The 24,550-nt window shown below is 42.7% G+C and overlaps 1 protein-coding gene across 4 annotated transcripts in view; it reads left to right on the forward strand.

Annotated features, from left to right (window-relative positions):
• SEC11A (SEC11 homolog A, signal peptidase complex subunit) overlaps positions 1 to 23,769 on the forward strand; it is a gene marked incomplete at both ends in the record, with an annotated part of 42,861 nt that extends 19,092 nt beyond the window's left edge. Inside the window, 4 exons of one of the 4 annotated variants that reach the window (XM_080690452.1) lie at positions 1,785 to 1,934; positions 11,953 to 12,072; positions 22,946 to 23,003; positions 23,719 to 23,769. In XM_080690452.1, coding sequence (XP_080546578.1) covers positions 1,785 to 1,934; positions 11,953 to 12,072; positions 22,946 to 23,003; positions 23,719 to 23,769 — 379 coding nt within the window. The remainder of the gene's footprint in view (positions 1 to 1,784; positions 1,935 to 11,952; positions 12,073 to 22,945; positions 23,004 to 23,718) is intronic. The other 3 variants (XM_080690453.1, XM_080690454.1, XM_080690455.1) reach the window with 3 other exon arrangements.
• Between the last annotated feature and the right edge of the window lie 781 nt (positions 23,770 to 24,550).

The raw sequence follows: 24,550 nt of genomic DNA on the forward strand, positions 1-24,550 counted from the left end.
GAGGGTTGCAGGTTGGAGGACAGCCTCAGCAATTTAGCGAGACGCTCAGCTATCTTAGTGAGACCCTGTTTCCAAACAAAACAGTAAAGGGGGCTCAGGGTGTAGCCTGGAGGTGGAATGCCCCTGGGTTCAATCTCCTGCACCAAAAACAAAACAAACACAAAATTCTGCTCTCGTCCTTCATTTTAATTTTCTTCTTTTAAAAAGTAAGTTGATAACACAGTGTTATCTCTGTGGCTGACAGTTCTTGGACTTGAACTGTTTTCTTCCACAGTGGGTTGAACCCATAAGGTCATCTTGGTCTGTACCTTTATAAATGGCAAGAGCCGATGATCCAGTTCTCATCTGAATAATTGAATATATTTAGTGTTTTCAGATGAAGTGAGTGTTAGGCAGTGTTTTAAAGTTCATTCTTTTGTTTGTCACTTGAAATTTTAAAAGGTTAAGGAATTAGTAACACTGCCCTTTTCAAGGCTTAAGCTCCTTTGAATAGTAATGCTTGAAATGGAACTAGTTAGTGAAGGCTAATAACTAAAAAAAAACTTTATTAGAACAGGTCATATGCTAAGGTCATATGCTAAAGTCTAATGCCAGACCATTTACATCAGAATGTCTGGAACCAGGAGGCAGGCATCAGTATTATTATTATTGTTTGGGGGAGGTGTGTGTGTGTGTGTGTGTGTGTGTGTGTGTGTGTGTGTGTGTGTGTGTGTGTGTTATTAGGGATTGAACCCAGAAGCATTCTACCGCTAAGCTATGCCCCCCAGCCCTATTTCTCTTGTAAAACAGGGTCTTTCTAGGTTTATGAGAGCCTCACTACCTCCTGAGGCTGTCCTCAAACTTGTGATCCTCCTCCCAAGTACTATTATTACAGGAGTGCCCCACTACAACCGGCTTAGTTTGGAAACAGTCTTGCTAGGTTTTGAAAGGCTCATTAGGTTATTGAGGCTGCCCTTGAACCTGCTATCCTCCTGTCTCAGCCTCCTAAGTACTGGGATTACAAGTGCACCACCATGCCTGGACTCCATTCATTCATTTATTTATTTTGTGTGTGTGTGGTGCTAGGGATTGAATTTAAAGGCTATCTCCATGCTGGGCGTGGTGGCGCACGCTTGCAATCCCCGCGCTTGGGAGGCGGAGACAGGATCGCGCTGGTTCGGAGCCAGCCTCGCTGGCTTAAGAGACTCTGTTTCCACATAAAAATGTTAAAAAATAGGTCTGGGAGTGTAGTCCGTGGGAGTGTATCCCGGAGGTAGAAGAGCTTCCAGGAACCCCAGTACCACCAAAAAATAAATAAATAAATCAAGGCTATCTCCATGTGACACCCCCAGCCCTTTTAATTTTATTATTTGGAAATGGTCTCAGTAAGTTACTGACAAAGTTGCTGAGGCTGACTTTGAAACTGCAATCTTCTTTGCCTCAGCCTTCCAAGTACTGGGATTACAAGCGTGTGCCACCACACCGGCTCTTTATTTTTTATTTTGAAACAAAGTCTTGATAAGTTGCTGAGGCTGTCCTTAAACTTTTGATTCTCCTGTCTCAGCCTCCCAAAGTACTGAGATTCCAGTAGTGTACCCACCTGTAGGCATCATGTCTTAAGATTTGAAGAGCTTGCAATGTACAGCAAAATTTGGGAACATACTTTGAGACCAGTACTAATGTTGGTGATACAGTGGTCTAGGTGTTGCATGTACTACAAGGTGATGCTTTTGATGACTTTGTTGAATGTCTAACTTTAAATCTGAGCCATGCTTCCCTTTTGCTCTTCCGTTTCTCTCTCCTAGTGGCAGCATGGAGCCTGCGTTTCATAGAGGAGATCTTCTCTTTTTAACAAATCGAGTTGAAGATCCCATACGAGTGGGAGAAATTGTTGTTTTTAGGATAGAAGGAAGAGAGATTCCGATAGTTCACCGAGTCTTGAAGATTCATGAAAAGTATGTGCAAACTATATTTCCTTCATTTTAAACTCTTTTTGTGTTGGTGTTTAACTTTGATAGCATAAAGCTTGTGAAAGCATGAAACTCAAAACCCTTCTTCTACTGCAGGTCCATTTTCATAAATGTTGGAAGGTTGGTAAACATTTGGGAAACTGTAAATAGTTATTTATTAACGTATTTTGTTCCCCTGAAGTTTTTTTTTCCCCGGTACTAGAGATGGAACCCAAGGGCATTCGACCTCCGAGCTACACCCCTTGCCCTATTTTTTATTCTTTATTTTGAAACAGGGTCTCACTAAGTTACAGAGGGCCTCATTAAGTAGCTGAGGTTGTCCGTGAACCACTATCCTCCGGTCTCAGCCTCTGAACACTGGGATTACAAGTGTGCACCACCATGCCCAGCTCCCTGAAGAATTTTCTGAAAAAATTTCTTTTTTTCTTTTTCTTTTTGGTGGTACTGGGATTTCTAGAAGCCCTTCTACCTCCAGGCTACACTCCCAGACCTATTTTAGACTTTTTTATTTTTGGAAACAGGGTCTCTTAAACCAGCACTGCTGGCTTCGAACCTGCGTGATCCTCCTGTCCCTGCCTCCCAAGCGGAGGGATTACAAGCGTGTGCCACCACGCCTGGCCCCCCCAAAATTTTTTTGTTGGTTTTTTTTTTTCTGCTTTCTTGTTAGTTAGTAAGCCTGAATATATCTCCCAAAAAACTATAATGTAAAGATTAATCCTAAATAGAATCTTGTGATATAATGGAATAAAGTAGTAGTTATAATCTTAAAAAAACTGTGTAAGGCAATCTAACAGACATTTCAAATAAGAATGAATTTATCAACTTTTTTTGTGTGTGTGGTTCTGGGGATGGAACCCAGGGGCATTCAACCTCCAAGCTACATACTCTGCCCTATTTTTTAGTCTTTATTTTGAAACAAGGTCTCACTAAGTTGCAAAAGGCCTCACTAAGTAGTAGCTGAGCCTTTCCTCGAACTGAGATCCTCCTGTCTCAGCCTCCCAAATGCTGGGATTACAAGCGTGTGCCACCACGCCCAGCTTGAATTTATCAACGTTTGATAGTTCAAAATAAAATTTATAGCTGGGCATGGTGGCATAAATTTATAATCCCAGTACTTGGAGGCTGAGACAGGAGGATCGCAGGTTCATAGCTAGCGTCAGCTATTTAGTGAGGTCTTCCACAATTAATTTATTTTTCCGGTACTGAGGATTGAACCCAGTGGCATTCTCCCTCTGAGCTACACCTCCAGCCCTATTTTTTATTCTTTATTTTGAAACAGGGTTTCACTGAGTTGCAAAGGGCATTACTAAGTAGAAGCTGAGCCTGTCTTTGAACCGTGATGCTTCCGTCTCAGCCTCCCAGATGCTGGGATTACAAGTGTGCACCACCACACCCAGCTCAGGTCTTCCACAATTTAATGAGACCCGGTTTCAAATAAAAAATAAATAAGGCTGTGTGTAGCTTGGAGGTAGATTGTCCCTCGGTTCAATCTTCTGGGTGTACACACACATACACACACATACACACTGAAATCTGAGCCACCCCCCCTTTATTTTGTGTGTGGTACTGGGGCTGGAACCCAGGAGCATTCTATCTGCAAGCTACACTCCCAGACCAATTTTATTCTTTTATTTTGAAACAGGGTCTCACTAAGTTGCTGAGGTTGGCCTCAAACCTGCCATCCTCCTGTCTCAGCCTCCCAAATACTGGGAATACAAACATGAGCCACCATGCCTGGCTTAAGGTATCCCTCTAAATGTAGTCTTGTCAGCCTCAGCAACTTCATGAGGCCCTCTGCAACTGATTTTGTTTAAAAAAAAAATAATAGGGCTGGAGGTTTGTAGTGCAGAGGTAGAGTGCCCCTGGGCTCTATCTCCAATACCACTAAATAAATAAAATAAATGAACAATAAATAAATAGCCTTTGTTTCAGAACCATTAAGGACATATATAAAATCTTTAGAATCACACTTTAGTGGAGGTGGCACATAACAGCAAGCAAAAAATTTTACATCTCAGCCGGGCATGGTGGTGCATCCCAGCATTTGGGAGGCCGAGACAGGAGGATCATGGTTCGAGGACAATCTCAGCTACTTAATGAGGCCCTTTACAACTCAGTGAGATCCTGTTTCAAAATAAAGAATAAAAAATAGGGCAAGGGGTGTAGCTTGGAGGTAGAATGCCCCTGGGTTCTGTCTCTAGTACCTTAAAAATTGTTTTTACATCTCAGGGTCTCATTTTGCTTATCTGTAATATAAGGAGGGCAAGAGTGTTAATGATAAGATTTGAGTCTATGATCCTTGTCCAGCTACATACTTTACATCCCTCCCTGAAAATTTTATAGTATTTCTAGTTAAGGCAAACTTTTCTGCGAAATCTATAGCATTTTTAGTTTAGGAAAACAAGGGAAGGAAAGGAACGTCAGGAAGGGGAGATGTTAAGCTGGGCATGGTGGTGCTGCTTGTAATCCCAGTAGTTGGGAGACTGAGACAAGAGGATCACAGGTTCAAATTCAGCCTCGACAATTTAGCGAGGACCTCTGCAACTTAGTGAGACCAGTTTCTAAATAAGAAATAAAATCGGGCTGGAGGTTTAGCTAAGAGGTATAATGCCTCTGGGTTTAATCTCCAATGCCATAAAAAAGAAAAAAGAGAGGAGGGGAGTCCTGGAGGACACAGAGAGGGAGAGAAATGGTGGAGAATGGCTCTTGAATAGGAAGAAACCTGAAATAAGTATTATCTTTTTACCACCTTAGAAAGTAGTTTATTTTCCCCAGTTGAGGCAGAGGAGCCTGCAAGGTGACATGTGCCTGTGTCCCAGCTACTCTGACGGCTTGCGGTGGGAGGATCACTCATGCTTAGGAGTATGGGGCCAATTGGAAAACACCGAAACCCTGTCTCTTAAAAAAGTACTGGGAGGGGAGGACTGTCAATCATTTTTTTTAAATCCTGGTAAACATTGTAAGAGGTTTTTTTTTCATTGATGAAGTCAGGTTATAACTGCTCTTTTTCTGTTGTTGTTAGACCCCACTATTTATTTAGAAAGATTATAATTTATTTATTTATTTATTATTATTTTTTTTTTTTGGTGGTACTGGGGTTCCTGGAAGCCCTTCTACCTCCGGGCTACACTCCCAGACCTATTTTTACATTTTTATTTGGAAACAGGGTCTCCTAAGCCAGCGCGCGGGGCTGGCTTCGAACCTGCGCGATCCTCCTGTCTCTGCCTCCCAAGTGCGGGAATTACAAGCGTGCGCCACCACGCCCGGCAAGATTATAATTTATTTATATATTTCTTGTGGTGCTGGGGATTGAACCCAGGAACATTCTATCGCCAACATATCCCCCCAAGCCCTATTTTTTATTCTTTATTTGTTTTTTGTTTTTTTTGACAATTATTTAAGACCTTTATTAACAGATGCTTGCAGTTTGTTGACTTTTTTGAAAAAATCAAGTTGTAAACTTTTATTACAAATTAAAAATGAAGTTCTTAAAAATCTCAACTTGACCAGATATGAAACAATTTAAAAACCTTTAGCCGGGCGTGGTGGCGCACGCTTGTAATCCCCGCGCTTGGGAGGCGGAGACAGGAGGATCGCGCAGGTTCGAAGCCAGCCGCGCTGGCGTAAGAGACCCTGTTTCAAAAATATAAAATAGGTCTGGGAGTGTAGCCCGGAGGTAGAAGGGCTTCCAGGAACCCCAGTACCACCAAAAAAAAAAAGAAAAGAAAAAAAAAACCTTTAAAGGTGTATTGAGAAAAAACAGGCTTTTTTTTTTTTTAAAACACGTTTGTCATTACCAAAAAGAGACATCTTTAGGTAAAAATATTTATTCTTTATTTGAAAGAGGGTCTCACTGAGTTGCGGAGGGCCTCAATAAGTAGTTGAGGCTGCCCGCAAACCGCGATGTTCCAGTCTCAGCCTCCTGAATGCTGGGATTACAAGTGCGCCACACCCGGCTCTGAAGATTATAATTTAAAATGACACTATTTTGTGTGGGAAGGAATAACTTAATTTTCTTTTTTTTTTCTTTTTTTTTTTTTGGTGGTACTGGGGTGGAACCCAGGGCCTTTCTAACCCCAAACTATACTCTCAGACCTATTTTATACTTTATTTGGAAACAGGGTCTCACTAAGTTGCTGAGAGCCTCACTAAGTAGCTGAGGCTGGCTTTGAACCTGTGTAATTCTCCTGCCTCAGCCTCCCCAACGCGGGGTTACAAGCATGTACCACCACGCCTGGCATAACTTAAATTTTTATAATTTTATTTTATTTTATTACTGGGGATGGAACCCAGGGGCATTCTACCTCTGAGCGACACCCCAGCCCTATTTTTTATTTTTTATTTTTTGAAACAGGGTCTCACTGAGTTGCAAAGGGCCTCACTAAGTAGCTGAGGCTGACTTCGAACCTGCACCATCCTCCTGTCTCAGCCTCCCAAATGCTGGGATCACAAGCATGTGCCACCACACCCAGCTGATAAATTTATTTTGGAATTGTAGATTTTTTTCAGTCCAGTTAGTGTTTTTCAGATTCTCACAGTGGATTTGTGGGGAGGGAGGTAGTGGGAATTGAATCCAGGTTATTCTACCTCTGACCTACACCCCTATCCCTCCCCCCTTTTATTTTGGTACTGGGATTAAACCCAGGGGCATTCTACCTCTGAGCTATACCCCAGCCCTATTTTAGTTTTTGAAACAGGGTCTCGATAAGTTACTGAGGTTGTCCTCAAATCTGCAGTCCTTCTCTGTCAGTCACCCAAGTATGGGGTTATGGGTGTGTACCACCATGCCTGGCTGGTCTCATATTTAAGAATAATGCTAGCCAGGCGTGGTGGCGCACGCTTTTAATCCCAGCATTTGGGAGGCTGAGACCAGAAAATCGCAGTTCACAGACAGCCTCATCTACTTAGTGAGGCCCTCCACAACTTAGTGAGACCCTGTTTCAAAATAAAGAATATAAAACAGGGCAAGCTCAGAGGTCAGATGCCCCTGGGTTCCATCCCTCAGACCCGCAAAAAAAAAAAAAGAAAGAAAGAATAATGCTGCTAGGTGTGGTGGCACATACCTGTAATCCCAGTACTTGGGAAGCTGATCCAGGAGGATCACAAGTTTGAGGACAACAAGTAAGATTCTCATCAACCTAGGGAGACCATGTTTCCAAATAAGGTATAAAATTGGGCTGGAGCTGAAGATTGAAAATTAGATGCCTCTGGGTTCAATCCCTAGTAACACACACAGAATAATTTTAAGACTATTAAGCCAAATGATAATCCCACCACCAAAAAATAGGAAAGAGAAACAGAATTTTAGTCAGGTATTTCAATCTCCCCAAAAGAAAAAATAAAATGAAAAACTTCTGAAAATTAATAGGTGCTTACTTAAGCAAGCTTACAATTTGACACTATCTCTAGAGTCTTAAATAAGCCAGGTGTGTTGGCACACTTCAGTAATCTCTTGGACATGGGAGGCTGAGAGGGAAGATTGTAGGTTTGAAGCCAGCCTCAGCAACTTTTAGTAAGGCTGTTAGCAGTGTAGTGAGACCCTGTTTTCTGTTTGTTTCTTCTTTTCTTCCTTTCTTTCCTTTCCTTTCTTTTCTTTCTTTCCTTTCTCTCTCTTTCTTTCTTTCTTTCTTTCTTTCTTTCTTTCTTTCTTTCTTTCTTTCTTTCTTTCTTTCAATATGGTACTGAGGATTGAACCCGGGGCATTTTCCCTCCAAGCTATAGCCCAAGCCCTATTTTTTATTCTTCATTGAAACAGGGCGCAGAGGCCCTCAGTAAGTAGCTGAGGCTGGCTGCAAACCTATGATCCTCCTGTTTGCACCAGGATGCCCAGAAAAAAACCATGTTTCAAGATAATAATGATAATAATGATAATAATAATAATAATAATAATAGTAATAGGGCTGGAAGTGTATCTCAGAGGTAGAATGCTACTGGGCTTAGTACCCAGCACCGCGCACACACACACACACACACACACACACACACACACACACACACTCTAAAATCATTAAAACCCTGGATTTACAAGTATTATACATATTAAAATCTTCAGAATTCTGATAAAATTTATTTCTAAAATTTAAGGAACCTATAATTAATATATTATTTGTCAGTGAATTTGCCCTGAAAGTGAGCTGCTTTAAAGTAAAGTCTACAGACCTCTCTGAAGTTCAAAGGATTATACATAAAGATGGTGGACAGCTGCATTAGCCAAGGGAAGGGCTGGCTTCGGGATTCAGGTGTATTTGATAACACTGAACACTGGTGCATGCTCCAGTGTTTGGAGGAAGTTTTGTCACTGGGGTGATTAAACCCTTAGCTTTGCTTTCCCTTTGCAAACAGATTATTCTCCCCCGTATTGTTTTTTAGGTCTTATTTTTTCTTATCTGTGATATGGTTACTTCCTGCTTCCTAATGTCACAGTATTGTGTAGATTAATTAAACTTTAAGTGCTTTGAGCTCCTTGGAGGTAGATAATATTAAATATTTGATCTCTGTGCTAGCAAGGGAGAAGGCCCATGTAATGTGCCTCCAGTCCGCATTGTGAGCTGTGAGTTGTGAGGGGCTGGAGTAGGTCCTAATAGGTCCAGTGAGAGCTGGTTGCCACCAGAGAATATTTGTTTCTCCATTAAGTAGATGAAGGATATCTATGCTTTTTCAAAAAAGCTATAGTGATCTCTTCTTTTAACGGTCCAGTAGGGTTAAAGAGGGTTCATTTGTTTGTGATTGTTTTGCTGACAAATCAAGTGTTTGGAAATAGCCCAGATCTGTAACATTCCTTCCAGTCTCCAGGGACATTCCCATTTCCTGTTTTTTCTCTCGAATCTGATTTCACTTCTGTGCATCTGTGGGGTGACAGGTTTTCCTGGTTGGCCTGCCTCTTCCTCCTACTGCTCCTGACTTTCCCTCTTGCAAGCCAGCTCCTCCTGGCACCTGTCCTCTGCCCCTCAGGATTTCTCAGACATTCTTTCACTTGCTGAATTGTTAGCTAACAGATTTATTTTCTCTGTATATATTTGCATTTTTTTCTATCTGGAATCCCATTTTTAATGTGAGATTTACACTTAACTGTCTTTGGTGTTTACAACACCTCTCAATTTAGTTTCATCTGCAGCTTTAGTGTCTAGTGAGCCAGTTTGTGACTTAGAATCAAAGTAACTATTAGTCAGTAGGAATCCAAATCTGATTTCCTTCTTTCTAGTATAGTGGATAACCTTACACTTGAATTAATTTTAGGTTGTAAAATAGGCCTTGTTTTTTCATTAAATTTTAAATTACTGGTAGAATTAAATTAATAGTTTTTTGATCATGCAAGATGCTTTTATTTTGGTGCTGGGGGTTGAGCCCAGGGGCTCGCTACCTCCGAGCTATGTTTGTGACCCTGTTTTATTTTTTTGTTTGTTTAAAAGCAGGGGCTTCCTAGGTTACTGAGAGTTCAGCTCCTTCCATGCTTTTGGCCCACCACAGACTCTGAAGGGCTTCTTTAGTAAGTGAAAGGTGAAGCTGGGCATGGTGGTACAACCTGTTATCGCAGTACTTGGGAGACTGAGGCAGGAGGATCACAGATTGCAGGCCAGCCTCAGCAATTTAGTGAGATCCTGAGCAACTTAGCAAGACCTTATTTCAAAATAAAAATAAAATAGGGTTGGGTGTAGCTCAGAGGTAGATCAGCTCTGGACTCAATCCTCAGCATAAAGGAAGGGCAGGAGGGAGGGGAATCTAGGCATTCTGAATGCTCTCTGGAGAGCAAGGAGTGCCTGTGACAGGCAGCAGTTCTTTGGTTATAGATCATAAGTCATCTACGGTCATCTGATCCTCTTCAGGAGCTCCGGATTGGCGTGTCTTCTAAGTAGGTAACGTTTGGAATGTGCCTATAGTATAGGTTTCTTAAATAGAAACCTTTGTTTTGGCCGGCCATGGTGGCACATGCTTGTAATTCCTCTGCTTGGGAGGCTGAGACAGGAGGATCACACAGGTTCAAAGCCAGCCTCAGCTACTGAGTGAGGCTCTCAGCAACTTAGTGAGACCCTGTTTTCAAATAAAATAGAAAATAGAAAAGAAAAAAAAAGAAACCTTTGTTTTACCTAGTCTGAAAGTATATTGTGTAGGATTACAATATTCTAATCAAATGAGGCAAGTTTTCACACTTGAGTGAATTTACAAAAACAGATTTGTAAATTTCTTTTTTTTTTTTTTTTTTTTTTTTTTTTTGGTGGTACTGGGGTTCCTGGAAGCTCTTCTACCTCTGGGCTACACTCCCAGACCTATTTTTACTTTTTTTGGCCGGCGGGGGGGGGGGGGGCAGGGTCTCCTAAGCCAGCGCACACAGCTGGCTTCGAACCTGCACGATCCTCCTGTCTCTGCCTCCCAAGCGCAGGGATTACAAGTGTGTGCCACCACGCCCGGCTCAGATTTGTAAATTTCACAGAAGTTTGAGAGTGATAGGCCTTGGGGGGATGGGGGGGCAGATCTGGGGAGTAAGCCTGATCATGGGGCTTTTATTTTATTTTATTTTGTGGTACTAGGGATGGAACCCAGGGGCATTCTACCTCTGATCTACACCCCCTAGCCCTATTTTTTATTTTATTCTTTATTTTGGTGGTACTGGGGGTGGAACCCAGAGGCTTTCTACCTCCTGGCTATACTCCCAGACCTTTTTTTTTATATATCTGTATAAATTTTATTTGGAAACAGAGTCTAACTAAGTTGCTGAAAGCCTCACTAAGTAGCTGAGGCTGGCTTCGAACCTGTGCGATCCTCCTGTCTCAGCCTCCCAAGCACGGGGATTACAAGCGTGCGCCACCACACCCGGCCTTATTCTTTATTTTGAAACAGGGTCCCCCTGAGTTGCAGAGGGCCTCACTGAGTAGCTGAGGCTGTCGTGAACTGCGATCCTCTTGTATCAGCCTCCCAAATGCCGGGATTATATGCACGTGCCACTATATCCAGCATCATGAGCTTTTAGATTTATGGCTATAATCATATTTTTTCCTTCCTTTTCGTCTTCCACCTATCTTTATTCTATCCTACCTCAGTTATACTAAAAAGAAACACAAAACAGTAATTCCTTAGTTTTATTAAGTTTCCAAAGTCCCAAGTATGTCATAACTTTTTTTTACTTTTGTACTTGAAGATTGAGCCTAAGGGCATTCTACCTCCAAGATACGCCCCACCCCTTTTGGAGACAGGGCCTCACTAAGTTGCTGAGGGCCTCAATAAGTTCTTGAGACTGGTTTCAAACCTGCTATCCTCCTGTCTTAGCATCCCAACTACTAGGATTACAAGTGTGGTGGCAACAACTTTCTTATTTTATTTAAAGACCTTCTGTAGCTTTTATTTTTTGGAATTTGCTGGGTTACTGTAGTTTTCCATAGTCAGCATTTTACCAGTTAATATCCTGAGGGGTAATTTAATTTAATAATTTCCTTTTTTTTTTTTTTTAGGAAATTGGTTGGTTGTATATATTTTAATTTAAAAATGAGGTTATCCTGTACTATTTTGTAATCTTTTCTTTCAGATGCCATTAAATATTACTTTATAACACTGTTCTTTTGTGTGTGTCTGTGATGCTGGGATTGACCCAAGGGGCATACTACCTCTGAAATATATTCCCAGGCTATTTTATTTTTGATTTTGAAACAGTCTCACTAAGTTGCCGAGGGCCTTGTGAAGTTGCTGAGGCCGACCATGAACCTACTATTCTCTTGTCTCACCCTACCAAGTACTGGGATTACAAGTGTGCACCACCACACCTGGCACAACAGCGATCTTAAGCTCAACATTTTAACACCTTAATGTTGGACTTTAAGTTTGTTTTTAATCTTTACCTGTGATAATCAATATAGCTATGAACATCCTTTTAACTAAATAGAGAATTATTTTAATACTATCAATGATGATAAAGGAGTCTAATTGCTACAGGATATTTTGGTTAATGAGCAAATTTTATGTTTCAAATGCCACGAAGGTATTTGATGACTTGAGTTTCCCTTACTCTTTTAAGGCAAAATGGACATATCAAGTTTTTGACCAAAGGAGATAATAATGCTGTTGATGACCGAGGCCTCTATAAGCAAGGACAACATTGGCTAGAGAAAAAAGATGTTGTGGGGCGAGCCCGGGGGTAAGTATTACTCTCTGAGTCTTTTAGATGACTGGAGCTGTGGCCTGATCATTTGCATTAGCTGAGCATTCACAGTTGAACACATGACAAGTTTGTTCCTGGTTCCACCACATCACCTCTGTGTCCTTTAAAAAGTATGCTTCTTAAAATATACCTAGATTTTCAGGTGTTCTACCATAGAGGGGATGAGCTAGGATACAGTGAAAGAATAGAATATATGTAGTGAAATTGTGAGTTCGATGTGACAGCTTAAAAAAATACTGTGTTTATTCAGTTCACTCAGGACGTGTTATTGGGCACTTTCACGTGCTCTCCTGTCTGTACTTGGTAAGCAGTGAGGATCCAGAGAGGGTTAATTTTGCTTCATGGCACTTAATTTCTTAGGGAATTACTGTGTCAGCAACTTAAAATGTTATCATTCATTTATTTCATACTGACTTATTTCTAGTCTTGAATTTGATGAGGTTAAATGAAATTTAAAAATTAAGCCTGTTTATTTCAGATTTTTATCAGGTGAACAAATCAGTGGAGGACAGGAATTGTAAGCTGCTGGTGTAAGGAAGTATGGAATTATTACTACCACAATGTTATTAATAGTATTAACAACTCACCTTTGCTAAGACTTACTAGTTATCAGAGACTCGTTGTATGTGCTTTGTAAGTATTACCTCATTTTAACCTCAACAACCCTAATACTCCCATTCTACAGATGAGGAAACACAGGAGCCCACCCTCTTAATCATCACATCAGAATTACTGGCCTGACATTTCTGAAGTGGGCCATTGCTGGTTCTGTTAGGATGCCTCCTGGCACTCCTGTCAGAACTTCTGGTTCTTCTGCCCTAGCAGCAGGCCATACATGGAGAAACTATTTTGTACGGAAGGAAGTACAAATGGCTAAGGAAAAATTGCCTCCGTTATACACAGGAGATGTTCACTTTGGAGCCAAAGAGATTGGATTAGAACAAGTACCAGCGCGTTTAGTTTTGTCCTCTGCGGAGCTGTTGTGTGTCTATGTGTGTGCACGTGTGTGTGATTGTGCACATGACATGTGTCCCTACTTCAGGTGAACTTCATTTCTTACTTTGGAGCTAAATGTAATCCAGATTAGATCATTGTTGTTTCTGAGAAATAGTCGTCCCTGTGTCCCTCGATTTTTGTTTTGTAGTGCTAGAGATTGAATCCAAGGGCTTTCTACCTGCAAACTACACTCCTAGCCCTATTTTGTTTTCATTTTGAAACGGTCTTTCTAGGTTGATGAGAATCTCACTACTTGCTGAGGCTGTCCTCAAACCTGTGGTCCTCCTGTTTTTAGCCTCCCAAGTACTAGGATTACAAGTGCATGCCACCAGTCTTGGCTCTCCTTCAGTTTTGAAGATATCTCTAATATTTTGAACTTATGTCCAAAATAAACACAGGTAGAAACATAAGGAGCTAAAGGTCATCAAAAAGCAAAGTCACTTCACTGTCCTCCTCTTCGACCTTTTTTTTTTTGCGGGTCTGGGGATAGAACCCAGGGGCATTCTACCTCCAAGCTACACCCCCTGCCCTATTTTTTATTCTTTATTTTGAAACAGGGTCTCACTAAGTTGCAGAGGGCCTCACTAAGTAGCTGAGGCTGTCCGCGAACCTCGATCCCAGGTCTCAGCCTCCGAAATGCTGGGATTGCAAGCATGTGCCACCACGCCCGGCTTCTACCTTACTTTTAACCTTTTGGTTTATTTTCTTTTATGTCTAAAGAAAATGGGCATGGTGGCACATGCTTGTAATCCTGGTACTTGGGAGGCTAAGAGAGGAGGATCTCAGGTTCACGGCCAGCCTCGGGTACTTAGTGAAGCCCTCCACAACTTAGTGGGACCCTGCTTTTATTTATTTATTTATTTATTTATTTATTTATTTATTTATTTACTTACTTATTTATTTATTTATTTAGGTAGGTAGGTAGTACTGGGGTTCCTGGAAGCCCTTCTACCTCCGGGCTACACTCCCAGACCTATTTTATATTTTGAAACAGAGTCTCTTAGGCCAGCGCGGCTGGCTTCAAACTTGTGCGATCCTCCTGTCTCCGCCTCCCAAGCACGGGGATTACAAGCATGCGCCCGGCTGTGGGACCCTGTTTTAAAATAAAGAATAAGCCGGGCGGGGTGGCGCACACTTGTAATCCCTGCGCTTGGGAGGCGGAGACAGGAGGATCGCGCAGGTTCGAAGCCAGCCGCGTGGGCTTAAGAGACCCTGTTTCCAAATAAAAATATAAAATAGGTCTGGGAGTATAGCCCAGAGGTAGAAGGGCTTCCAGGAACCCCAGTACTGCCAAAAAAATAAAGAATAAAAAATGGGCTGGGGATATAGCTCAGAGGTAGAATGCCACTGGGTTCAATCCCCTGTACCACAAAAAAAGAAAAGTACATCCTCCAACTAGGGTTTTTGTTTTTGTTTGAGATGGAGTTTTGCTTTGTTTCTTAGGCTTGTCTTAACCTTCTGGGCTCAAGTGATCCTTCTGCCTCAGCTTCCTGAGTAGCTGGGACCATGAGCACTTGGCACCATGCCCAGCTTGTTTCTAATTTTTTGAAATCATTAACAGTATATATTGTTCACAATAAGTAACAATATATTGTTATAACAGTATATTGTCAACAAGTAACAATATATTGTGAATAATATAGCAGTGTTCCCTTTATGTGGATCTTGATACTTTTTTTTTTTTTTTTTTTTTTTTTGGTGATACTGGAGATTGGGGATTGAAACAGGAGGATTCTATCTGTAAGATATACCCCCAGCCCTGTTCTATATTTTATTTGGAAAGAGTCTCGCTAGGTTGCTGAAACCCTTGCCAAATTGGTGAGTCTGGCTTTGAACCTTCGATCCTCCTGTCTTAGCCTCCCAAGTACCGGGATTACAGGCATGTGCTGTCACACCACCATATCCAGCTGTCTTTATTTTTGTTTGCTTATTTGTTTGTTTTGAGGTACTGGGATGGAACCCAGGGGCATTCTACCTCCGAGTGACACCCCCAGCCCTGATTTTTTTAACTCTTTATTTTGAAACAGGGTCTCAATGAGTTGGAAAGGGCCTCACTAAGTAAATGAGGCTATGTGTGAACCATGACCCTCCCGTCTCAGCCTCCCGATGCTGGGATTACAAGTGTGCGCCACCACGCCCGGCTTAACCAGCTGTCCTGATTCCTAAACTTGTATCAACAAGCCTCTCAAGTACGGGGATTTTAGGTATATGTCACTGTGCCTAGCCTTTGGCTATTTTTTCTTTTTGTTTTCTTTTCTTTTTTTTTTTTTTCGGCAGTACTGGGGATGGAACCCAGGGACATTCTACCTCTAAGCTACACCCTCAGCCCTATTTTTTACCCTTTATTTTGAAACAGGGTCTCACTGAGTTGCAAAGGACCTCACTAAGTAGCTGAGGCTGCCTGAACCACCATCTTCCTGTCTTAGCCTCCAAATGCTGGGATGACAAGCCTGTACCAGCCTGCACCTGGCTCCCACACCCCCCCAGTAATGGAGGTGGAACCCAGGGGATCTCTATCATTAAGCTATCCCCCAGCCCTTTTTATTTTAAACAGGGTCTTACTAAGTTGCTGAGACTGACCTCAAACTTGAAACCCTTCTGTCTCAGCCTCCCAAATACTAGGATTACTGGTGCATGCCACCACACTTGGCCTTTTGGGGGTCTTACTGAAGAAAATAAAAGTAACAGTCTGGAACTCTCTGAATTAAGTTAACTTTATAAAAGAAAGGCTAGCAGGATGTGGTGGCGCATGCTTGTTATCCTAGTACTTGGGAGGCTGAGTCTGGAGGGTCACATTCACAGCCAGCCTCAGCTACTTAGCGAGGCCCTCCACAACTTAGTGAGACCCTGTTTCAAAATAAAGAATAAAAAATAAGGTTAGCTGGGTGTGGTGGCGCGCATACTTGGGAGGCTGAGACAGGAGGATCGCACAGGTTCGAAGCCAGCCTCACTACTTAGTGAGGCTCTCAGTAACTTAGACCCTGTTTCCAAATAAAATAGAAAATAGGTCTGGGAGTATAGCCCGGAAGTAGAAAGCCCCTGGGTTCCACCCCTAGTACCACCAAAAAAAATTTAAAAAGTTGAGGGTGTAGCTCAGAGGTAGAATGCCCCTGGGTTCAGTTGTCAGTTCTGCAAAGGAAAACAAAAAGCATAACAGATAAGTCAGGAGTGCTGGCACAGCTACCTGTAATTTTGTACTTAGGAGGCTGAGACAGGAGGATTGCAGGTTTGAGGACAGCCTCAGCAAGTAGTGATATTCTTAGAAATCTAGTGAGACCCTATTTCAAAATAAAAGTAAAATAGGGCTAGGAGTTTAGCTTGGAGGAAGAATGCTCTCGGATGCGATCCCTAGTAACACACACACACACACACACACACACACACACACACACACACACGCGTGCGCGCGCGCGTTAGGAACAGCAGGAAGGCAGACTATTAACAGTACAAATTCACTTTCTATGGATTATACCACCTCTCACTTTGACATGTAACATAACATATCACCTTCTTTTGTGGAAATTGCATTTATAAAAACACTAAACTGATATTTCAAAGTCAGGCTGTACTCATATCTTAAGAACAGAGCATTTTTGTAGACAAGTCTGTGACTAAGGTACAAATATCTTCAGGCATTTAGGAAAAAATTTTTAACAGCTGCCATGAGACCTAAGGCCTCAAATCAAAGTTATTATTAAAAATTTTATTGCGATAGAATACACATATATTGGGATATAAAATTTACCATTTTTACTGTACAGTGTAGTGGATTTTAGTATATTCATAGGTTGTACAACCATTGTCTAATTCAGAAATGCTCCACCAATCCCCAAATAAAACTCCGTGCTAATTAGCAGTCACCTCCCTTCCCGCTTCCCTGTAGCTCCTGACAACCACTAATCTACTTTCTGTCCTGTGCTTTGCTTGTTGTGGACATTTCATATAAATGGAACACGTACAGTTTGTGGTCTTTGTCTAGCTGCTTTCACCTGTTCTCGTTTTCGAGGCTCATTCATCTTGTCGCATGTAGTAAAAATAATTTTAGAAGGTGAAACCGATGTTGAACCAGTTAGGCATTTAATAGAGGTGACTCTTTACATTCAGGAAACTGAAAAACACAAGTGAATCTTTTAGCTAAAGAGTAGAGAGTAGCGAGAGAAATGGATGGAACACTGGCAGAAGATTAGGGCATACAAGTGCTAATGGCAAAAAGAAAAAGAAAAATACGGGAAAGACTAGAGGACCTTGAAGCTTCCAAACATAAAGAAATGCAAGTGTCACTTGCATTTGCTTAGTATAGCCTGTATGTGTGTTGAAATCTTACACTGTACCCCACAAAACTGTACAAGTATTAACATGCTAATCAAAAATAAAAATAAGAGCTGGGCATGGTGGGCCACGCTTGTAATCCCAGTACTTGGGAGACTAAGACAGGAGGATTGCAGATCCTTGGCCAGCCTCAGGTACTTAATGAAGACCCTCCACAACTTAGTAAGACCCTCTTTCAAAATAATGAATAAAAAATAGGGCTGAGAAGCTGGGTGTGGTGGTGCACGCTTGTAATCCCAGCATTTGGGCGGCTGAGACAGATTGCAGTTCGCGGAAAACCTCAGCTGCTTAGTGAGGCCCTTTGCAACTCAGTGAGACCCTGCATCAAAATAAAAGATTAAGAAATAGGGCTGGGGGGTCACATAGAGGTCGAATGCCCCTGGGTTCCATCCCCAATACTAATAAATACATTAAGTAAGTAAGTAAGTAAAAAATATAAGGAAGGAATAGAATGAGCTCTCTGATGACTGAAATTAGTTTTACAAGTAAGGCTCTTAGGCGTGGTGGCACACGCTTGTGATCTCAGTACTTGAGAGGCCGAGATGAGAGGATTGCAGGTTTGCAGCCAGCCTCAGCTACTTAGTGAAGCCCTCTGCAATTTAGTAAGATTCTGTTTGAAAAATAAAGAAAAGCCGGCGTGGTGGTGCACACTTGTAATCCCCGCGCTTGGGAGGCAGAGACAGGATCCTCACACAGGTTCAAAGCCAGACAGCCTGTCTGGCTTCAGAGACCCTGTTTCCAAATAAAAGTATAAAAATAGGCCTGGGAGTATAGCCCGGAGGTAGAAGGGTTTCCAGGAACCCCAGTACCACCAAAAAAGAAAGGAAGGGAGGGAGGGAGGAAGGGAGGGAGGGAGGAAGGAAAAATAGGGCTAGGAGGTAGAATAGCTTGGAGGTAGAATGCCCCTGGGTTCAATCCTCAGTATTGCAATAAATAAATAAATAAATAAATAAATAAATAAGATGGTCCCTTTTGGATCATTGCATATTCTCTTATTGTTACCATACATACTTGCTAGATAAACACCTCTACTTTTTTGTGTGTGATACTGGAGATTGAACCCAGGAGCCTTCTATCTCTGATCTACACCCCTAGCCTATTTATTTATTTATTTATTTATTTATTTATTTATTTATTTATCTATCTATTTAGGCAGTACCAGGGATGGAAACCAGGGGCTTTGTACCTCCAAGCTATACCCCCAGCCCTAATTTTTAGATTTTTTTTTTTTTTTTGGAAACAGGGTCTCACTGAGTTGCGAAGGGCCTCGCTAAATAGCTGAGGCTGTCTGCAAACCACGATCCTCTAGTCTCCGCCTCCCGAATGCTGGGATTATAAGCATGCACCCCACTCCTGGCCTATTTTTTATTTTTAAAGGGATTCTCATTAAGTTGCTGAGGCTGGCCAGGAATCTACAATCCTTCTGTCTCTGCCTCCCAAATATTAGGATTATAGGCATGTGCCACCACGCCTGGCTAAACATCCCTTTTGACATTTGACAAAATTGTACTGTGGTCTCCTTTTAATTTTTGTGCTGTGTTTTCTTTACTCGTTGGTCTTTCAGCTAATCTCTATTAATTTTTTTCTAAACATTAGCCCAGAAGTCTACTTCTTGGCAACACCTTTGATCCCAAGAACTCTAAGGAAATGCATCCTAGGCTGATGTGGAGTTGGCTCTGTGGGAGCATTCATTTCGTGTATTTTAAACCTGGTCCTGCTAATTAGCGATTGTTTGTTAGCATATGAGTTTTCTTGAGCAGAACAGGGGAAAGGCCACCGACTTGAATTTGAGATGACTGATGATAGCATTATGCACCTCCTATCAACTCTGTGTCTGCAGGGAAGCAGGGCACAAGCCTTGACTCTGGGCTCCCTTGTCATTCTGGCAGCCTTAAGTTTTTCTTATATTACTACTAGAGATGAAGTCATTTTCATTACATCTATAGTGGGCAAGGAAAAGCCAACCTTAAAAAATGTTTCCAGCCAGACGTAGAGCGCGCCTGTAATCCCAGTACTTAGGAAACTGAGACCGGAGGATCCCAGCCTCAGCAACTCAGTGAGCTCCTGTTTCAAAGTAAAAGGCAAAATGGAGCTGGGGCTAGCTCAGAGGCCGGGTTCCCCTGGATTCAATCCGCCATATCAAAAAAAAAAAAAAGTTTAATGGATTTCTCCCAAGCAGACCGTGTTAGGTGGTTTGGGGAGTCAGGATTCTTTGGGCCTAAATACCATTGCATGGAGGTAGCAAAGTCTCTTCCTGTGGAAGTGGCTACTTAGTGATCATCACATCAGAATCGGCAGCTTGATTTGTTGTTGTTGTTGTTGTTGGGGATTGAATCCAGAAGCATTCTACTTCTGAAGTATACCTTTAGCCTTATTTTATTGATTTTATAATAGGGTCTCTCTAGGTGAATGAGAATCTCACTAGCTCCTAAGGCTGGCCTTGAACCTGTAATCCTCTTGTCTCAGCCTCCCAAGTACTAGGAGTACAAGCCTGCACCACCACATCTGGCTTGATGTTTTAAGAGAATAGAAAGCAGATGCTTTTTTTGGTGGGGGGGGTACTGGGGTTCCTGGAAGCCCTTCTACCTCCGGGCTACACTCCCAAACCTATTTTTATACCTTTTTTATTTGGAAACAAGGTCTCTTAAGCCAGCGAGGCTGGCTTCGAACCAGCGTGATCCTCCTGGTTCCTGTCTCTGCTTCCCAAGCGCGGGGATTCCAAGCGTGCGCCTCCATGCCCGGGGAAAAGATGCTTTTTTTTTTTTTTTTTTTTTTTTTTTTTTGGTGGAACTGAGGGTAGAACCCAGAGGCTTTCTACCTCTGGGCTATACTCCCAGACCTATTTTCTATTTTACTTGGAAATAGGGTCTCACTCAGTTGCTGAGAGCCTCACTAAGTACTGAGGCTGGCTTCGAACCCGTGCGATCCTCCTGTCTCAGCTTCCCAAGTGCGGGGATTACAACGTGCGCCACCACGCCCGGCCTTTTTTATAGCTCTTCATATGCCTTTTATTGAGAGGCATTTGCGTGTGTGTGTGTGTGTGTTACTGAGGATTAAACTCAGGGACGGTCTACCTCTGAGCTATTCCCCCAGCCCTATTTTGTTTATTATTTTGAAATAGGGTCTCACAAAGTTGCTGAGGCTGTCCTTGAACCTGCAATCCTCCTGTCTCAGCCTCCCAAGTACTGGGATTATAGGTATGTGCCACCACATCCAGCTATTATATTCTTAAATTAGATGATTTACCTCCACTGAAAGTGATTGCTTCTAAGAAGGGTTAAAATGACAAAAGATTTATTACATTATAAAGAAAAATGTGTATATTAAAAATATAGAGAGCCTCCATCCCCACTTCTAAAGCTTAGCAATGCCATCTGAAGAGAGACTGTCACTTTTCAGCTCTTACAGAACCAGGAGTTGAGACTAAGCCTGGGCCCTGAGAACCAGTGCAGTTTTTACCACACATCTGTTTCACTCTGAAACCAGGCTTCCTGAGCTTGAATGTGCAGGCACATCATTTGGGCCCACCTTTCAGAGATTTCCTGACTCAGTAAATCAAGAAGATAGAAGGCTCTGCATTTATAATAAGCCATGTGAGTGGTTCTGGCAAATTAGTCCTAGGTTTTACGAAATAGCAACCTGTCGAGAGGGAGTTTGGGGTGGCTAAAGCTGCCACAGAGGAGAGGGACAGGAAGAGTGAGGCCAGGGACCAGGAAGTGAGGGGGCTCTTCTGACGGAGGGAGCACCAGGGGCCCTGTGCTCTTGAAATTCACTCAGACTTTGACGGTTTAGGTGTTCACACAAGGAGGCAGTTTCTTTCTGCTGCCTTGTTATGGGTGAAGGTGCAAAGGTTTGTGGGTGTTGAAGTAAAATATGTGGGCTTTTCTGAAGTGGGCAAAGATCAGACTCTGGCTCCGCACAGTTCAGTCATCACACTGGAGCCCAGCAGCAGAAAAGGAAAAAAGGCGGTGGGCGTTTGCAGGCGGCCACAGCGCTGTTAGCTGCTAGGTTTCGCTTTGCCCTGAATTCCTGTGATGTTTAGGAGTCTTGCATTGAGATTTGAAGGCTGGGAGGGAATGTGATTTTACCCAGAAAGTGAAAAGAAGAGCCCAGACGTTCAAACATTCACATAGTGGACTGGGATTAGACACTGTTTAATTAAATTGTGATAAGAGCCAGGTGTGGTGGCGCACGCTTGTAATCCCAGCATTCGGGAGGCTGAGACCGGAGAGTCGTGGTTCACGGACAGCCTCAGCAACTTAGCAAGGCCCTTCGCAACTCAGTGAGACCCTGTTTCAAAAATTAAAAAAAAAAAAGCCGGGCGTGGTGGCGCACGTTTGTAATCCCAGCATTCGGGAGGCTGAGACCTGGAGGATCGCGGTTCGCGGACAGCCTCAGCTACTTAGGCCCTCTGCAACTCAGTGAGACCCAATTTCAAAATAAAGAATAAAAAATAGGGCAGGGGGTGTAGCTTGGAGGTACAGTGCCCCTGGGTTCAATCCCCAATACTTAAATAAATAAATAAATAAATAAATAAATAGTGATTAAGGACCTCAAAGGAAATAGGTTCTGTGAGATGACTTAGTCTGTGGTCTTGCCCAGCTTTGAGAGGACAAGCTTGAGAAACAAGAGGAAAAAAGAGTCACTGAGAGGGAAAGGTGCGGCCTCCATAGAGAGACGCAGGTGAGAAGTAGAGTTTTGTGTTACAGAAACAAAGGGGGAAGGATTTCAACGACAAGTTTGTACTCATCAAAGCTGCTGGGGCATGGTGGCGCATGCCTATCATCTCAGTGTTTGGGAGTCTGAGACAGGAGGATCACAGGTTCGAGGCCAGCCTCAGCAATTAAGAGAGGCCCTCAGTTATTTAGCAAGATCCTGTATGAAAAAAAAATTAAAAAGGGCTGGGGGTATTACTAAGGGGTAAAACGTTCCTGGGTTCAGTCCCCAGTTACCAATAAATAAATAAGTCAAAAGCAGCAGAGAGATCAAGGAAGATGAACGCTGAGGTGAGTTTGCTGCGTGTGTTATTGGAATTGTTCTAGAAAGTTTCAAGATTGAGAGGGCCAAGCCTGGCTTGCAAGAAGCGGGCAGTGAAATCCCACGTGATGCCCTGCTAGAGCTCTCACACTCACTTTTGGCCACCTGACAAGTTCCTTGTATACTCCGCTAGGCTTGCCTGTCTCTCCAGCTAGATTGACAGCCCCCTAGAGCTGTGGGGACACACCCAGCTCCAGCACCCATCCGCACGTGGTGGTGAACCCACCGCCTAGAGACCGCAGATCCGTACTGTGTGCCACACAGAAGCTGGGTAGCTTGGGCAGGATCATCTGTTTCCTCATCTATAAAATGGTGATATATCTAACTTCCCTATCATGGGCTGTTGAAAGGAATAAATAGGATAATATATGCAAATGGGCTTTGTGCACTGAAAAGTAATATGCTGCAAAGATGCCAGTAATACTCAAGTGATAACAGCTGCTTTGCCTGGGAAATTCTGTGGTGATCAGCTTTTTGTTTGTTTTAGGTTTGTTCCTTATATCGGAATTGTGACAATCCTCATGAATGACTATCCTAAATTTAAGGTGAGAGCTTATACCATATGTTTCATTAAAAATGTGATCTCAAAGCTGGGCCTGGTGGCACACACCTGTGATCCCAGTACTTGGGAGGCTGAGACAGGAGGATGGCAGGTTTGAAGCCAGCCTCATCAACTTAGCAAGGCCATAAGTAACTTAGTGAGACCCTGTTTCAAAATAGTAAATAAAATAGGGCTGGGGTATAGCTTGGAGGTAGAATGCTCCTGGGTTTAATCACCAGTCCCACAAACAAGCACACAACAAAATGTGATCTTGGGCTCAGTGTGAATATGCGTGGCAAATGCAGAGTTCAGTTCCCTCCAAAACTTGATCTGTTGCTTAATTTTGGAAACTGTTAAATAGATTACAGTTAAAACATAAAAGAAGCTGGGCGTGGTGGCGCACGCTTGTAATCCCCGCACTTGGGAGGTGGAGACAGGAGGATCGCTCAGGTTCGAAGCCAGCAGCACTGGCTTATGAGACCCTGTTTCCAAATAAAAAATATTAAAAAAAAAAAAATAGGTCTGGGAGTGTAACCCGGAGGTAGAAGAGTTTCCAGGAACCCCAGTGCCACCAATAAATAAATAAATAAATAAATAAATAAATAAATAAATAAATAAATCAGTAATTTATCAAGGTCACAAAGGCCACTCTATCTATTGACTCTGAGGGCTTAGAACTCTCAGGAGCTTCTCTGACTATGTTTCTGTCTGTTTTCTAGTATGCAGTGCTCTTTTTGCTGGGGCTATTCGTGCTGGTCCACCGTGAGTAAGGGGCCTGCCTGCCGCTCCTGGGAAGGTGCCGTTCTTTTGTCACCTAGTGTGTGGAGTGGACGGTCTGCGGGCGGAGTGGAGAACACACGCTGGCGCTTCTCGGCAGCACCGGTTTGCGTTGGTTTATGTCCTGGCGAGTCTGTGGGCGGGCGTCTGTGCACCGCGGAGTGCGCGCGGGGACTTCCCGGCACGGCATTTCACGTGTTGTCATTGTCACACCTTCACATTTTTGTACATCAGTGAATTTTTTATATTAAAAGGTTGAGCCAAAGCCCCCAGTGTTTGTATTTTGAAGCCAGGCTTCACTTCTAAAGTGCCTCCAGAGTTCTGTACATGAAATGCAGCTCTGCACGAGTTTGAAGCTGTCATTCCTCCTTATAATGGGAATGACACGTGCTGAGGTGGTTGGAAGTCTTAACTTTTCAAATTTTTAAATAAAAGACTTTGCATATTGAACCCCTTATCCCTGAATTGTGTTTGTCCAGAAAGCTCCTGCAGTGTGCCTCCGTGGACGAGTGTCAGTGCCCTTGGGGGAGAAAGGCTTTGGTGTGAGCACTTCTTCAGCCAAGAAGGTTGCCCTAGTACTAACAGTTATTGTTTTGTTTTATTTTTGTGGAGCAAAGGTAACCACAAGACAGGCATGGTGGCGCACGCTTGTAATCCCAGCATTTGGGAGGCTGAGATAGGACCGTGGTTCGCACACAGCCTCAGCTACTTAGTGAGGCCCTCCGTAACAGACCCTGTTTCAAAATAAAGAATAAAAATAGGGGAGGGGGTATA

Source organism: Muscardinus avellanarius (genome assembly GCF_963383645.1).
Source record: "Muscardinus avellanarius genome assembly, chromosome: 3".
NCBI lineage: Eukaryota > Metazoa > Chordata > Mammalia > Rodentia > Gliridae > Muscardinus > Muscardinus avellanarius.